The sequence below is a fragment of the Osmerus mordax genome, chromosome 2, assembly GCF_038355195.1.
Source record: "Osmerus mordax isolate fOsmMor3 chromosome 2, fOsmMor3.pri, whole genome shotgun sequence".
Lineage (NCBI taxonomy): Eukaryota > Metazoa > Chordata > Actinopteri > Osmeriformes > Osmeridae > Osmerus > Osmerus mordax.
In genome coordinates, this window is record NC_090051.1 from 19,025,306 (window position 1) to 19,042,088 (window position 16,783).

Here is a 16,783-nt window from a genome sequence, read left to right on the forward strand (position 1 = left end):
TCACAGCTTCCATTGTTGCTGACAAAATCATCTATTGAATTTCATCTTGTGGTGACTTTTTTAGGTTGCCACCAATGTCATGGATCTGGAGCACACTGTCTCAGATGTCATTGAAGGCAAGGAGTATCTTTTCAGTGTTACTGCTTGCAACAAATGTGGCCCAGGAGAGCCTGCCTACATCGATGAGCCAGTCAATGTGTCCTCTCCGGCCAGTAAGTATTACTCAATACCACATGTTCTTCTTCCAACTGTATCTTAATGGATCATTTAAAACAACATAAAATATTCTGGTTAACAGCTGTGCCAGACCCGCCTGAGAATCTGAAATGGAGGGACAAGTCAGCCAAAGGTATCTTCCTGTTCTGGGAGCCACCTAAGTATGATGGTGGTGCAAACATCAAAGGCTACGTTGTTGATAAGTGTCAACGAGGCACAGACAAATGGGAGCCATGTGGTGAACCCCTGCCTGAGCTGAAGTAAGTTAACTTCTACATTACTGTGTCTCTATCCATGCTATATTAGACCTTGTTACTGATGATAGACTACACAGATTGTTCGAAAATAAATATTTTTGTGCCTTCCTCAGGTTCCAGGTGACTGGTTTGACCGAAGGACAGTGGTATGCCTATCGTGTTAGAGCAGTCAACAGACTGGGAGCCAGCAATCCATGCAGGGCTACAGATGAAATCCTGGCTGTGGATCCAAAAGGTACAACATTATTTCATAATGTCCCGGTGCAAAGGACTTGATCATTTATAAAATAGCTCTCTAATTAAACATTCTATCCAAACAGAACCTCCAGAGATTCAGCTGGACGTGAAACTGATTGCTGGACTGACTGCCAGGGCTGGAACAAAGATTGAGCTCCCGGCTGATGTGCTTGGAAAGCCAGAACCCAAAGTGAAATGGACCAAAGCTGACCTGGTCTTGAAGGGAGACGATCATGTTGCCATTGACACCAAGCCTGGTCATTCCAAGCTATCTATTGCCAAAACAATAAGAGAAGACACTGCCACGTACATCATTGAAGCTGTCAACAGCAGTGGTCGTGCAACTGCAACTATTGATGTCAACATTCTTGGTACTATGATGTCTTGTGTACATTAAAACTACATACTGTGCTAAGAATCCACAACTTTGAACATATTAATGATTTGTCTTTTTCCTTTTCGTCTTACCCAACAGACAAGCCAGGTCCTCCAGCTGCCTTTGACATCTCTGACATCACCAATGTGTCTTGCTTCCTGGCCTGGAACCCTCCAAGAGATGACGGCGGTTCAGTGGTCACTAACTACATTGTTGAGAAACGTGCTACTGACAAAGAAGAGTGGCAGAAATTGTCTTCTACTGTGAAGCAAACAACTTTCCATGCCCTGAAGCTCACTCCTCTGAAAGAATACGTCTTTAGAGTTCAGGCAGAAAACCAGTATGGCATTGGAGCCCCTACCGAGCATGTGCCAATTATTGCCAAATACTCCTTTGGTACATAGTTTTTGTTGTAAAGATTCAATTTCTATATAGAATACATAAATGCATAATACAATGTAATTATTGAACTAGATGTTGTAGTTCATCGATGATATGCTGTTGTTTTAGATCCTCCTGGTGCTCCAACAAGAGTACAGCACTCTGACATTGCCAAGGACTCTTTGACTCTCACTTGGTATGAGCCTGATGAGGATGGCGGTAGTCCCATCACTGGCTACTGGGTGGAGAAGTTTGACCAAGAACAGGACAAATGGATCAGATGCAACAAGTTGCCTATTAAGGACACCACCTTCAGGTATGTCTGGTGAAGGGCAATGGTTATTAGCACATAATTCTTTTTACAGTCTGACTAAGTTTGTTTCCATTCTCATTTCAGGGTGAAGGGACTGCCTACCAAGAAGAAGTACAGATTCCGTGTATTGGCAGAGAATCTCGCAGGACCAGGAAAGCCAAGCACTGAAACTGATCCAATCTTGGTTAAAGATCCAATTGGTATGATTTGGAGCATTCAAGTATTATTTAAATATATATTGTGGGTGAAAGTCAAGAAAACATGTTCTTCTAAACCCATGTTGTGTTCTAGATCCTCCATGGGCCCCTGGTAAACCATACATCAAAGACATTGCCAAGACGTCAGCCTGCCTACAATGGACTAGGCCCGAGCATGATGGTGGGGCCAAGATTGAGTCCTACATTATTGAACTTCAGAAGACAGGAACTGAAGAGTGGGTTCGTGTAGCAGACGATATCCCAACGACAGAACACTTCCTGAAGGGGCTTATGGAGAAGCAGGAGTACTCCTTCAGAGTCAAGGCTGTCAACGTGGCTGGAGAGAGTGAGCCCAGTGATCCAAGCGATCCAGTGGTCTGCAAGGAGAGACTCTGTAAGTCACAACATGTATTGAAGGGGTATTCAGTAGAATTATCCTCAATGACCATGTATTCAGAGGGTATTATGCATCTGACATATAATGACTGTTTGATCTGCTGTTCCAGACCCTCCATCACCTCCTCGCTGGCTTGAGGTGACCAACATTACTAAGATCAATGCTGACCTGAAGTGGGCTGTTCCAGACAATGATGGTGGTTCACCAATAACCAACTACTTAGTTGAGAAGAGGGATGTCAGACGCAAAACCTGGCAGACAGTAGACACCACTGTAAAGGAGATCAAGTACACTGTGACTCCTCTAAACGAGGGCACCCTGTACGTATTCCGTGTGGCTGCTGAGAACGCTGTTGGACAAAGTGATTACTATGAACTAGAAGACGCCGTACTGGCTAAAGACACCTTCAGTAAGTTCAAATCGTATTGGAATATGACATACAGTATGTTACCATGGGAAATGGTGTACTTTTATGTTAAACTTGTGTGTTTTTCTTCTAGCCACTCCTGGGCCACCATATGCCTTGACTGTGTTGGAGGTCTCTAAGAGACACGTTGAACTGAAATGGGAGGCTCCAAAAAGCAATGGTGGAAGACCCATTACAAAGTATGCAAGACGACTTTAGGACTGCCTTTTCTGAATCATACTTCTATTAATCACATTTTAATGCATATATTATGTATTTTATAGGTATGTCATTGAGAAGAAAGAGAAGCTGGCAACCCGCTGGGTGAAGTCTGGCAAGACCCCAGGCGCTGAATGCAAGTACAAGGTAACTGATGTGGATGAAGGAACCGAGGTTCAGTTCCAAGTCCGTGCTGAGAATGAGGCTGGTGTTGGACATCCCAGTGAACCTACTGAGATCCTCACAATTGAAGATCCAACAAGTAAGTTTGTGGTCATAGCCTTTTACTTTTTTCGTTATTCAAATAAAAGCCAAACTAAATATATATGTTGTACTTTGTTTTTCTCGAAGGTCCTCCATCTCCTCCTCTTGATCTGGTTATTCCTGACGCCAGCAGGGAGCATATTTCCATCACCTGGAAGGTCCCAGCAAAGAACGGAGGCAGCCACATTACTGGATACCATGTTGAACTTTCTGAAGCTGGCACAGAAAAGTGGATGAGGGTCAACTCTCGTCCAATTAAGGAGCTTAAGTACAAGGTAGAGGAGGGCATTATTCCAGAGAAACAGTACGTCCTCAGGGTGCGTGCCATCAACTCCATCGGTGTCAGTGACCCCTCCGCAATCTCCGACAAGGTGTTTGCCAAGGACCCTGACTGTAAGTGTACTTCGGTCAATATGTGTAAAACAATTGCAATTTTGAAAATATAGAAAACTTGCAATTACTTTGTCGTCTTTCTCAGGTATACCTACTATGGATGTACAGGCCCAAGACATTGTTGTTGTTGAGGGTGAGAAACTCCACATCAACATCCCATATAGAGCCATTCCCAAACCAAAGATGGTGTGGCAGAAGGACACAGTGGAGTGTAAGGCTGATGATAGACTGACCATGACCTGTGAGCTGAACAGCGTTCACTTGGAGCTGCTGAAGTGTGTTCGTGGAGATGCCGGTGCATACAGCATCACTTTGGAGAACTCTCTTGGAACAGCAACTGGAATCATCAATGTTAAAGTTATTGGTAAGACCACTTTAGTGGTATTCAACCTGCAGGTTATATAAAATATTTCAGTTTTAGTAGATAATGAATTTGACTGTTTCACAATGTCATTTCCTCAGGTCTTCCTGGCCAATGCAAGGACATTAGTGCCAGTGACATTACCAGTGTCTCCTGCAAAATGTCATGGGAGGCTCCAGAGGATGATGGAGGTAGCCCCATTCTCAGCTATGTACTGGAGCGCAGAGAGGCTTCTAAGAAGACCTACATGCCTGTGATGTCAGGAGAGAATATCCTGACACGACAGGTTAAGGATCTCTTCCTCAACTGCGAGTATCACTTCAGGGTGAAGGCTGTCAACAAAGTTGGACCGGGAGTGTTCCTAGATCTTCGCAACCCTGTCATCACTGAAGAAATAAAACGTACGATTTGCTCCTCTGAATAATCAAAATGAAAGATTTTAATTTAGGCTGTAACAATATCACGGTATTCAGAACATGATTGCAAATGTGTGCCCCTGTCTTTACCTTATTACTTGCCGTTATGTATATTTGCTATAATTTTCCACTTTCCTTACTAATTTACAGAGAAGCCAGATCCACCGATTGAGGTTGAGGCTCTTAACCCAACCTCAAAATCCATCACTGTGACATGGAAAGCACCAGAATATGATGGCGGATGTGTTATCACTGGCTACATTCTGGAGAAGATTGAAAAAGAGGGAGAGCGATTCCAGAGGATCAACCCATCCTTGGTGCCTGGTTTCTCCTATGTTGTACCTGACCTAACTGAAGGAATGGAGTACCAGTTCCGTGTCAGGGCTGAGAATGCTGCTGGCGTTAGTGAACCATCTCGCAGCACTCCACTGATAAAGGCTTGTGATGCTGTTGGTAAGAATAGGCTTTATCAACCATTCTGAGGGCCCTTCTGTGATACATTAAAACGTTACTAAAAAGTTATATCTATTAACATCTCACATAACGTGTTTCAGACGCTCCCAAGGTCACCCTCCACGCACGCCTGCAGTCTGGCCTGTGCATCCGAAAAGGAGAGGAAATCCGCCTGGATGCCTTTATCTCTGGTTCTCCTTATCCCACGGTGACCTGGCTGAGGGATAATGAGGACGTCACAAAGGAGCCTGTCAAGAAACAGCAACCACTAGTGGTTAAGAAGAAGACCAAGTCGAAGGTGCCTGAACCTGAGGAGGTGTTCGTAACTCCAATCCTGCAGCGTCTCTCTTTTGACCAGACCAAGAAGGGCCAAACCGCTATCATGGTGCGTGAATCTGTGAGAGTGGATCACGGATGCTTTACCATCAGGGTGGAGAACTCTCATGGAGTTGCAACTGCCTCTTGTGAGGTCAATGTTCTTGGTAAGACACCTATTTTAAACACTGCCACTATCAAGCTGTGCATTGATTACATTTGCTTACACTGTATTGATTACATGTGCTTACACTGTATGTGTATATGCCTGCTTTGACACTGGCATCTGTTTGATGTCTAGATAAACCTGGACCTCCAGTGAACTTCACATTTGAGGACACTAGAAACACCTCTGTAATCTGCAATTGGGAACCTCCTCTGGATGATGGTGGCAGCGAGATCTTAAACTACATTCTGGAGAAGAAAGACAACAAGAATGATGAGATTGGCTGGATAACAGTGACCTCAACCCTTAGGGGTTGCACTTACCCTGTGACCAAACTGATTGAAGGAAAGGAGTACATCTTCCGCATCACCGCTGAAAACAAATCTGGCTGTGGACCTTCATGTGTCTCTGAGCCACTTGTTGCCAAGAATCAATTTGGTAATTATGTATTCAATTTAAAAAGCTGGTTGTTTTCTTTTTAACACTATTAGTATTTCTACTAATCTAACAATGTCAAATGTGTCTTCCTCTACTCTTTCCTCAGATCCACCTGATGCACCAAACATGCCTAGGATTGGAGAGGTCAACGCTAACAGTATCCACATCTCCTGGCATGAACCCAAAGACAATGGCAGTCCCATCCTGGGCTACTGGATCGAGAGGAAGGAGATCAACAGCAAGCACTGGACAAGGGTCAATCGTAGCCTGTTCAACTCTCTGGAGGTCAAGGTTCTGGGTCTTATGGAGGGCTTGACTTACATTTTCAGAGTTTGTGCTGAAAATATGGCTGGTCCTGGGCCCTTCAGTGTCCCAACAGACCCTCAGATTGCCATGGATCCTATCTGTAAGTCTAAATGCACATCCCAATGATTACCTTTAGAACATACTGTAGCCTTACGAGGAGCACTAAGATGTATCATGTCCCATCCTACAGTGCCGCCTGGTCCACCCACTCCTTGGATTGTTGACACTGGTGCAACTTCCATTGATGTGGCTTGGAAACCTCCATTGTACAATGGAGGAGGAGACATCCTTGGGTACCATGTTGAGAAAGTTCTGGCTGGAGAGAAGGAATGGAAACGTAGCACAGAGTTTAGATGCAAGGAGCTCAAGTATACTGTGACTGGTCTCACTGAGGGTGCTGACTATATAGTCCGTATCATTGCTGTTAACGATTGCGGACCTGGAGTGCCAGGAGTGACTGAGCCTGTAACAGTAAAAGAACCTCAAGGTATCAATTCACACTCCCCTATATTTAATATCTACATATATCACAACAAAAGTATAACTTTTGAGTGTAACTTTTGAGTGTAACTTTTGAGTGTAACTTTTAAGTATAACACAACAGACATAGTACTTATAATGTATTTCTTCCTTCAGAACCTCCCGTTGTGGACTTTGATGACTCGGTAAAGAATGGAGTCATAATTCGCGCCGGAGTCAACCTGCGTCTTCCAGCCATCGTGATTGGCAGACCTCAACCAGAGGTGAAATGGACCAAGGACGAATCAGAAACTGACAAGGAAAGAGTTGTCATTGAGACACAGGGAAAGAACAGCGTTCTCTTTATCAAGCATGCCTTGAGAACTGACCATGGAATGTACCAAGTCACTGGAACCAACAGCAGTGGAACCAAGGCAGCTGTCACTAAAGTTGATGTCATGGGTGAGTCTACACACAATGTTCTGTTAGGATGAAATAAGAGTCATCTGTTATTCTGCTTATATTCTAAGAAAAATTACATTAATCAAAATAAATTACTTTTTGACTAGACGTTCCTGGGCCTGTGGCTGACCTGAAGACTACAGTGGTTACTAAGAAGAACATTGGCATAAGCTGGGCTGACCCTGTTGACAATGGTGGCAGTGATGTCATTGGCTATGTGGTTGAGAGGAAGGATGCTAAGATGCAACTCTTCAGACAACCTATTGAAGTTGCTGCATGCAAGTGTGACATTCAGGGTCTGCTTGATGGAGAGGAGTACATGCTCCGTGTTATAGCAAGGAACAAGTACGGTCTTGGAGCCCCATGTGACATTGGACCTATCCTTGCTGTGGATCCCAAAGGTATGAAGGGAGTAAAGTATGAAAATACAAATAAAAAATGGATTGTCCGATCTGAAATTTAAATGTATTCTAAATTCTAATATATCATTTCAGGCACACCCTCTGCCCCAGAGAAGCTGCATTACACAGAGAGGACCAAGACCACCATCACTCTCTCTTGGGAACCCCCCCGTACTGACGGAGGGAGTCCTATTAGGGGTTACTACATTGAGAAGATGAGACATGATGGAACTGAATTTGACGTGGCCAACCGGCAGATCATCACAGACACAACTGCAACCATTGAAAACCTCACTGAGAACAACATGTATCAGTTCCGTGTGAAGGCTATGAATGAGGTTGGAGAAGGGGACCCTTCAAAACCAATCAGCGCTAACATGCAGGATGATGAAGGTAAATAACATCCTAATGGGTTGCACTAAAGCTACTGTACAGTTTGTAGGTTTGAGGGACATTCTTTTGAATATCCTTATAAGCTCAAATTCATAATTCCGGTAATGCCTTTTGAATTAGCATTGCATGATGTTGATCTAAACTCTTTTTATTTCAGTCGCCCCAACAATTACTATCCTGAAACACATCAAGAGAGATACCATCATTGTCAAGAAGGGAGAGGCCATTGATATCCCTGCTGAGGTTAGTGGCCTTCCCATGCCAGTGTTTCAGTGGTCTAAGGATGGGGTGGTCATTGAGAAGCCCACAGAGACTCTACTGATGGAGTCAGAGGAGGTGAGCAGAACTAAAGCCACAACCAAGATCAGCATCCCTGAGACTATCAGACAAGACAAAGGATACTACAAGTTGACTGGCTCAAACTGTCATGGCTCCGCCCATCACACTATCAGAGTGGAGATCCTAGGTAAGTGGTCTAACAATCATGCATATTTTGAAATGTTAAAATATAACATTCACTTGAAAGGCTGACGTTTAAAAAAAAATTGTAACACGTTTTTTTTACAGATCGTCCTCTTCCACCACATACTATTGTGGTTTCTGATATCAAGTCTGAATCATGCTATCTCACTTGGGATGCCCCTGAAGACAATGGAGGCAGTGATATCACAAACTACATAATTGAGAGGAGGGATGCAAGCAAGAAAAAGTCTGACTTTGAACAGATCACTTGCAACGTTATTGACAGAAGATATGGGGTTAGTGAAATGTTCAGTATTCCATATTGTTTTTTTCTCTTCCATTTCAAGGCTAACTTTTTGATAATTTTTTGTTCAAATAACAATACAGTTTTGTCAGTTGTTTTTATATACAACTATATAAATCATAAAATAAGGCTGGTATTCAGTATTTAAAATACAAATTTGACAATTACTTTCTATCCTTTAGGTCTACAAACTAGACACTTACGGATCATATCAGTTCAGAATCAAAGCGGAGAACAAGTTTGGAATTAGTGACGGTTGTGATTCTGATAAAGTCGTCCTTAAGGATCCATTTGGTCTTCCTGGTCCACCTCGCAACCCCAAAATTATCGGACACACCTCCACCTCCATGCTGGTGACGTGGGATCCTCCCCTAGACAACGGTGGATCCACCATCACAGGCTACTGGCTAGAAAAGAGAGAGAGAGGAGCTGTGTACTGGGGTCGTGTCAACAGAGCTCCTGTCACCAAGCCTGCAGTAAAGGGTCTGGAGTACAATGTGCTCCGCCTGAATGAAGGGGCTGAATACCAGTTTAGAGTGATGGCCTGCAATGCTGCAGGACTTGGACCACCTAGCGAATCATCTGAGTGTGCCTATGCAATTGATCCACGCAGTAAGTACTCCTTGCAAAGAAAGCCAGAGCTAATTTTGACAACTCTATTACTCCATGTTGACACAAGTGTGAATGTTCTACTTTAGACCCCCCAAGCCCACCATCTTGCCCAGAATTAAAGGACAAAACCAAGACCAGTGTCACACTTACTTGGAACCCACCAGAGAGGAATGGAGGAAGTCCTGTCAAGGGCTACATAATCGAGGTCCACGAGGAAGGTGCTCCTGATTGGAGAAGAGTTAACGCCGCCGACAAGCCACATCCTAGCACTGAGTTCACTGTTCCAGACCTCAAAGAGAACAAGAAGTGCAAGTTCAGAATCATCGCTGTCAATGCAGCTGGAGAGTCTGATCCCAGTTCACGTACCAATGATATCATCGTTGAAGATATCCTATGTAAGACATCAGTCAATTGAGACTATGACCAGATGTTAAATACAACAAAGAACAACAGACAATTTGATGTTTCATTTAAAAAAGATTATATCACAATAACTAACTATCAATTTATGAAGATATGTCTTGTTAAAGAAAATGCCAGTTGGACAGTGTGATTAATGGCATTCTTGTGTATTCACAGTGGAGCCAACCATCTCTCTTGAGGTCAGCGCCCATGACCTCCTGTCCTGTAGGGCTGGCTCTACGATTAAGATACCAGCAGTCATCACAGGACGTCCGACTCCTAAAGTGACGTGGACGTTTGATGGAACAGCAGAGACAGAGAAGAAGAATGAACTCCACACCCTTCCTATAGATTCAGATGTAAGAAGCATTCACATTTCCAAGCTACATAATTTTTTCATGGCCAAATTTCTGATGTAATAACTGAATTATGTTGTGAATGTCTGAATTTAGATCCAGTCTACTGATACAACCTCAGTCATAACCATTCCTGAGTGCAAACTCAACCATTCTGGACGCTATATCATCAATGCAGAAAGCGTAGCTGGACATAAGATCATGAAAGTCAGGGTCAATGTCCTTGGTAAGTATAAACAAAATAAAGCACAAGATAGCAAAGAGATTTATTTAAAGTGCATTCTGTAAATTGTTGTACTATTCTTTTTTCACAGACTTGCCAGGTCCACCTAAAGACCTGAAGATCACTGACATCACAAGAGGCACGTGTAGACTAACATGGAAAGCTCCAGATAATGATGGTGGACAGAGGATAAAGAGCTACTTCATTGAGAAGAAGACCGTGTTAGGAAAGGCATGGACAAAAGTTAACCCTGCATGTGGCAGCCAATCCTTTGTGGTGCCAGACCTTATTGAGGGACAAGAGTACTTCTTCCGTATCAGGGCAGAAAACCGCTTTGGAATGGGACCTTACATTGACACCATCCAAAGAACCAAAGCCAGAGACCCTATCAGTAAGTGATAAATCAGATATGTCAACTTCGTACCATGTTGCCTAAGATCATGTCTGTTATTTAAACCTGTAAAACATTTTCTTTTTTTCAGATCCCCCAGAGCCTCCAACTCGTGTTAAGATTAACGATGTTACCAAGGGCACAGCTACCCTTACATGGAAGCCACCCAAGAATGATGGTGGTGCTCCCGTCACTCACTACACTGTTGAACGTCTTTGCTGGGATGCCAGTGGTGCCCAAAAGGAATCCTGGAGACAATGCAACAGGCGTGACATTGACTCCACCACTTTCAAGATGGATGACCTAAATGAAGGCGATGAGTATGAGTTCCGTGTCAAGGCTGTAAACGAAGCCGGTTCTAGCAGACCTTCCTCTACTGCTGGGCCAGTCCTAATCCAAGACCAAACACGTAAGATCACATCCAAAATCCAGCCACATTCAAGGTTAGGTCAATTTTTGGTAAGTTGACGACATTCTCTAAATGGAACTGTTTCTCACACAGGTGCACCTTCTATTGAACTGAGTGAGTTCATGGAGGTTGAACAGGGAGCGGACATTGCCATTGTGGCTAAGATCCGCGGTGGTCCCTTCCCCACTCTCACCTGGTTCAAGGCTCCTCCCCACAAGGCTGATGACAAAGTGGAGGTGCAGTATGATGAGCACATCAACAAGATTGTGTGTGACGACAGCTGCACTCTGCTGATTCAGCAGGGCAAACGCTCAGACACTGGTCTGTACACCATCACTGCCAGCAACAGTCTAGGAAAGGCCTCCAAGGAGATGAGGCTAAATGTCTTAGGTAAATGTCTCAATTATTACCATGATCCCATGACTATGCCTTGGTTCTAGTCTCAATTGTCTAACTTATTGCTTGCTTGCTTATTTCAGGACGACCTGGACCTCCCTCTGCTCCCATCAAGTTCGAGGAGATTGGTGCTGAAAAGATTACCCTGTCATGGCTTCCACCTAAGGATGACGGTGGCTCCAAGGTGACGAATTATGTAATTGAACGACGCGTGGCCAACAGAAAGACCTGGATTTCAGTTACCAATGAGCCCAAAGAACGTGTCTTTACGGTAGAAGGTCTAATGGAGGGACATGAGTATGTGTTCCGCATCATGGCTCAGAACAAATACGGAGTTGGAGATCCTCTGGACAGTGAACCAGAGACAGCCAGGAATCTATACAGTAAGTGCAGCTCATAGTCACCATGTCCTAATACAATTTGAGTAATCATGTAAGGATATAAAAGTTGTGTTGAGGTTCAAGTTGTGTTGAAGTTAAGGACTCATGTATGTATCCTGCCTACAGCTGTTCCAGGCCAATGTGAGAAGCCAACCCTCTCCAGTGTCACTATGGACTCTATGACAATCAACTGGGAAGAGCCTGAAGTGGACGGTGGTAGTCCCATTACTGGATATTGGCTGGAGCGTAAGGAGACAACCTCTAAGCGCTGGAACAGAGTGACACGTGACCCCATCCGCCCCATGCCGCTTGGCATCTCCCACTGCGTGACCGGCCTCATTGAGGGCTCCCAATACCTATTCCGTGTGTCAGCCATCAATGCAGCCGGATGTGGGCTTGCCAGTCCACCAACGGATCCCATATTTGCTAGAGACCCCATCTGTAAGAATTTACTTTAAAACAAATTGCATCATTTGTGTTGTCATTTACTGTAAGGCACATTGCTGTATTTTTCCCTGTCACATTTCTAAGTTTACTGTAAAATGTATTTGTAATTAATAATTTGCAATTTGATAATTTTATACACTGTATATATTTTGTGTCTTGCAATATAGCTCCCCCTGGACCTCCAACACCCAAGGTGACAGACTGGACCAAGTCTACCGTGGATCTGGTTTGGATTCCACCTCTGAAGGATGGTGGATCCAAAATCATGGGATACTACATTGAGTACAAAGAGGAGGGAACAGAAGCATGGGTTAAAGTGAGTGATGTTTTGCTTTCTGCAACGTCATGGCATCCTCTGTTTCTTGGACTTGTAAACTTACACTCTGTTGAATGTTATTATTTTAGGCCAAAGAGAAGGAAGTCAGAGGCACAAAGTTTGTTGTTTCTGGACTAAAGACAAATGGACAATACAAGTTCAGAGTGGTAGCTATCAATGCTGCAGGTCTGAGTGAACCCGGTGAAGTTCCAGAAGTTATTGAGGTCAAGGACAGGATAAGTAAGACAACTCTCAAAACCAATACAGTACATTCAAACAATCATAACAAAATCCATAGAAACAATTCTTTGTTTGACACGATCCTGGTTGTCTTACCTGCAGTTGCTCCTGAGGTTGACCTGGATGCCTCAGTGAAGGACAGGATGGTTGTTCATGCTGGCGGGGTGATTCGCATCATAGCTTATGTGTCAGGACAACCTGCACCCACAATCACATGGAACAGAGATGATGGTGCTCTGCCACCAGATGCTGTAATTGAGACCACTGCCATCAGCTCCTCTCTGGTCATCAAGCCATGTACAAGGAGACACCAGGGAGTTTACACTCTGACGGCTAAGAATGACGGAGGTGAAAAGAAGAAAGCCATCATTGTTGATGTCCTTGGTGAGCATTTCAAAATTGAAATATATTTGTATATATATTTGTCTAATCCATCTTCATCATCCAATGTCATCTTTTGATATACTGTATGTGATGATGATCCTCCGTAGACGTCCCTGGACCTGTGGGTGTTCCGTTCACTCCTGAGCATCTTACCAGTGACTCCTGCAAGTTGAACTGGTTCTTCCCTGAGGATGATGGTGGCTCCGCCATCACCAATTACATCATAGAGAAACGCGAGGCTGAACGCAAGGCGTGGACAGCTCTCTCCTACACAGTCACCAGGCACACTGCTATAGCCCACAATCTGATGGTCGGAAATACCTATTTCTTCAGGGTTGCAGCTGAAAATGCAATTGGACTTGGTCCATTTGTTGAGACTACGTGCGAAATCGTAATCAAGGATCCTATCAGTAAGTAAAAATGTATTCCTCTAGATCACTGTCTTCACCAATACCTGTCACCTGTTTATTTAAACTTTTAACCATTCAAATAATATTGCCTGGTTGTGTTCCCCAGCTGTACCGGAACGCCCAGAGGAAATAGAGGTGACATCTGTCCACAAGGACTACATCAGTGTCACCTGGAAACCTCCCAAGTTTGATGGTGGCGCTGAGGTGACCATGTACATCCTGGAGGCACGAATGATCGGCAAGGACAAGTACACCAGGCTGACCAAGGAGAAGCTGATGGAGAGAAGATACACGTATGATGGTCTGAGGGAGGGTGACACTTATGAGTTTAGGGTCCTGGCTGTGAATGAGATCGGTCCCAGCAAGCCATCCTTCTGCACCAAACCCATCACCTGCAGGGATGAATTAGGTAGGAGTATGATCATAATTTCTGTATAAACCTGCACATTATTCCATTGTAAAAACAAAACAAAAAAACGATCTTACACTGATTCTGTATTTCACTTTTTAGAGCCCCCAACCATTGAGCTGGACTTCCGTGATAAGATCATTGTTCGTGTTGGTGAGAGTTTTGCACTCCAGGGACGCTACACAGGAAAGCCATCTCCATCTATCATCTGGTTCAAAGATGATGAAGAGCTCAAGGCAGACAATCACATCATGTTCAAGAACACCTTGAACACCATGTGTTTGGGCCTCATGAAGGCTAAGAGAGAGCACAGTGGCAGATACTGTGTACTTGTTGAGAACAGCACTGGCTCAAGAAAAGGCGTTTGCAATGTGACTGTTGTCGGTAAGAATTATTCTTGAACATGGAATCAGATATCCAATCAATTATATTAACCATCTATTCTAAATTATTATTTAAATTCTGAATTAACATTCTACTATACATTCATTTCAAGATCGCCCAACACCTCCAGTGGGTCCAGTGATCTTTGACGAAGTTCACAGAGAATACATGGTGATCTCCTGGAAACCTCCTCTGGATAGTGGCGGAACTGAAATCTCCAACTACATCATAGAAAAGAGAGACATCAACAGAGACATGTGGATGACTGTAACATCCGCCTCCACCAAGACCACTTGCAAAGTGCCAAAGCTAGTGGAGGGCAAAGAGTACATAATGAGAATTTGTGCTGAGAACATGTACGGCATCAGCGATCCACTGGATTCAGAGGAGATGAGAGCCAAAGATCTCTTCAGTACGTAACTGATCACCTTATGATTGTAACTTTTCTCCCAACCAACTCTAATTTGAGATGTTAACTTCACTTACTATAGGAGTACCTGAGGCCCCGGAGCAGCCCAATGTAAGAGAAGTCTACAAGGATAATGCTTTAGTGCTGTGGAGCAGGCCTCGTGATGGTGGCAAGCCCATCACCAACTACATCCTGGAGAAGAAGGAACCCTCTGCTAAGAGGTGGTCCCGTGCCACCAGAGATCCGCTCTATCCAGCCACCCAGTTCAGGGTGCTGGATCTGATTGAAGGCTGTGAATATGAGTTTAGAGTTATGGCAGAGAATGAGATTGGCACTGGTGACCCAAGTGTACCATCAAAGCCCATCCTTGCCAAAGATCCAATTGGTGAGTGTTTAGTCATGTAAAAAAAGAAAACAGTATAATGCTAGTTGTCATTATCCATAATAATATAGGACAGTATTTAGCATGAAGTTAATTGTTGAATTGCCTCTCATTACAGTTCCTCCTAGCCCTCCTGTTCTGCCAGAGGCAATAGACAAGACCAAGGACACTGTCAGTTTGAAATGGCAGTTGCCTCGTCATGACGGCAAAGGCAAAATCTTTGGTTATCTTGTGGAGTACCAGAAGGTTGGTGAAAAAGAATGGGCCAAGTCCAACGAGACTCCCGAGACCTGCCCGGACATCAACTATGTTGTGACAGGCCTGGCTGATGGTCAAGAGTACAATTTCAGAATCTTCACTGTCAATGCTGCAGGAAACTCAGAGCCTGCCTTTGTTCGTCAACCAGTGAAAGTGCACGACAGATTGGGTAATTTGTTGACACATTTTATAGCTTGATTTTATTCAATGCAAACAAAGCCATTTTATAATGTAAACATTCGATAACATGTTAACAAAGAATATAATGTGGTATTATCTTTCAACAGAGGCTCCAGAGCTGCTTCTTGATGCCAACATGTCCCGTGACCACCTTGCCATGCTGGGAACAGACATCACTCTCAGTGCTGTTATCAAGGGCATGCCGCCCCCCACTGTCTCATGGAAGAAGAACGACGGAGAGGCACCAGCACATGCCACTATTGCAGTCACTGCCTCAGGCAGTAAGATGTTTATACCCAAGAGTGTGCGTCCTGACTCTGGAAACTACACCATAACTGTTGAAAATGCAGCTGGATCCAAGACAGCAACTTGTGTCGTGCTCGTTTTAGGTTGGTCACATTTTTCTGTAAAAGACTCAATTAAAGTTGAAACATGAACAGATGTGTAATTCATTTCAGCAAACAAATGAACATATTCCATTAACCAAATCCTCTGTGATACAGATAAACCTGGCCCTCCCAGGGATCTAACAATCTCTGAGATAACCAGCGAGTCAGCCTACCTGTCCTGGAAGGTTCCTGAGGATGATGGAGGTGCTGTCATCTCCCACTACGTGGTGGAGAAGAAGGATGTTGCAGCTGAGAAATGGGTGCCGGTCTGTGCCTCATCAAAGAAGTTGAGCCTGATGGCTCTCTACCTGATGGAGGGTATTCAGTACATGTTCCGTGTTGCAGCAGAGAACCAGTTTGGCAGAAGTGCTTACATTGAGACCAAACTTCCTATCAAGGCCGTCGATCCTTTATGTAAGCCTCTCTTATTCATTTGAAAGTTTCATATATTAAAGGCACATTGGTTGCCTAAATGCAGTAGCTGTTGCTGTAATTGCATTTGTTTTCTTTTACTTTAAGATCCACCTGGCCCACCAAAGAATCTGCATCACACTGATGCTGAAAAAACTGAAGTGTGGCTTGCATGGGAGTGGCCAGACCGCACAGGAGGAAGTGAGGTAACTGGGTTCATTGTTGAGCACCAAGAGGAAGGAACAACGGACTGGGTTAACTTCAAGACTGTCAGCAACATTCTCTGTCATGTAACTGGACTGGTGGAGGGCAAGACATACAGGTTCCGTGTGAAGTCCCAGAATGCCATTGGTGTGAGCCGTCCAGACACTACTGTCCCTATCACCTGTCAGGAGAAACTATG

General features: G+C 44.1%; 1 protein-coding gene across 1 annotated transcript in view; it reads left to right on the top strand.

Moving 5' to 3' along the window:
* The window catches only part of LOC136957600 (titin-like), a 137,088-nt gene that overhangs the window by 64,448 nt on the left and 55,857 nt on the right, over window positions 1-16,783 (top strand). The window contains exons 134-178 of the mRNA XM_067251650.1: window positions 65-212; window positions 299-476; window positions 587-708; window positions 794-1,081; window positions 1,186-1,482; window positions 1,597-1,783; window positions 1,865-1,980; window positions 2,072-2,371; window positions 2,484-2,783; window positions 2,875-2,980; window positions 3,065-3,261; window positions 3,351-3,656; window positions 3,742-4,020; window positions 4,119-4,418; window positions 4,584-4,886; window positions 4,988-5,368; window positions 5,503-5,805; window positions 5,912-6,211; window positions 6,302-6,598; window positions 6,748-7,032; window positions 7,140-7,433; window positions 7,527-7,826; window positions 7,984-8,292; window positions 8,394-8,584; window positions 8,775-9,204; window positions 9,291-9,599; window positions 9,784-9,965; window positions 10,059-10,188; window positions 10,277-10,576; window positions 10,668-10,985; window positions 11,079-11,375; window positions 11,465-11,764; window positions 11,888-12,202; window positions 12,376-12,524; window positions 12,614-12,764; window positions 12,867-13,148; window positions 13,256-13,558; window positions 13,665-13,967; window positions 14,070-14,351; window positions 14,464-14,763; window positions 14,843-15,145; window positions 15,261-15,569; window positions 15,688-15,969; window positions 16,084-16,383; window positions 16,489-16,782. Of these exons, the coding sequence (XP_067107751.1) occupies window positions 65-212; window positions 299-476; window positions 587-708; window positions 794-1,081; window positions 1,186-1,482; window positions 1,597-1,783; window positions 1,865-1,980; window positions 2,072-2,371; window positions 2,484-2,783; window positions 2,875-2,980; window positions 3,065-3,261; window positions 3,351-3,656; window positions 3,742-4,020; window positions 4,119-4,418; window positions 4,584-4,886; window positions 4,988-5,368; window positions 5,503-5,805; window positions 5,912-6,211; window positions 6,302-6,598; window positions 6,748-7,032; window positions 7,140-7,433; window positions 7,527-7,826; window positions 7,984-8,292; window positions 8,394-8,584; window positions 8,775-9,204; window positions 9,291-9,599; window positions 9,784-9,965; window positions 10,059-10,188; window positions 10,277-10,576; window positions 10,668-10,985; window positions 11,079-11,375; window positions 11,465-11,764; window positions 11,888-12,202; window positions 12,376-12,524; window positions 12,614-12,764; window positions 12,867-13,148; window positions 13,256-13,558; window positions 13,665-13,967; window positions 14,070-14,351; window positions 14,464-14,763; window positions 14,843-15,145; window positions 15,261-15,569; window positions 15,688-15,969; window positions 16,084-16,383; window positions 16,489-16,782 (11,926 nt within the window). The remainder of the gene's footprint in view (window positions 1-64; window positions 213-298; window positions 477-586; window positions 709-793; window positions 1,082-1,185; window positions 1,483-1,596; window positions 1,784-1,864; window positions 1,981-2,071; window positions 2,372-2,483; window positions 2,784-2,874; window positions 2,981-3,064; window positions 3,262-3,350; window positions 3,657-3,741; window positions 4,021-4,118; window positions 4,419-4,583; window positions 4,887-4,987; window positions 5,369-5,502; window positions 5,806-5,911; window positions 6,212-6,301; window positions 6,599-6,747; window positions 7,033-7,139; window positions 7,434-7,526; window positions 7,827-7,983; window positions 8,293-8,393; window positions 8,585-8,774; window positions 9,205-9,290; window positions 9,600-9,783; window positions 9,966-10,058; window positions 10,189-10,276; window positions 10,577-10,667; window positions 10,986-11,078; window positions 11,376-11,464; window positions 11,765-11,887; window positions 12,203-12,375; window positions 12,525-12,613; window positions 12,765-12,866; window positions 13,149-13,255; window positions 13,559-13,664; window positions 13,968-14,069; window positions 14,352-14,463; window positions 14,764-14,842; window positions 15,146-15,260; window positions 15,570-15,687; window positions 15,970-16,083; window positions 16,384-16,488; window position 16,783) is intronic.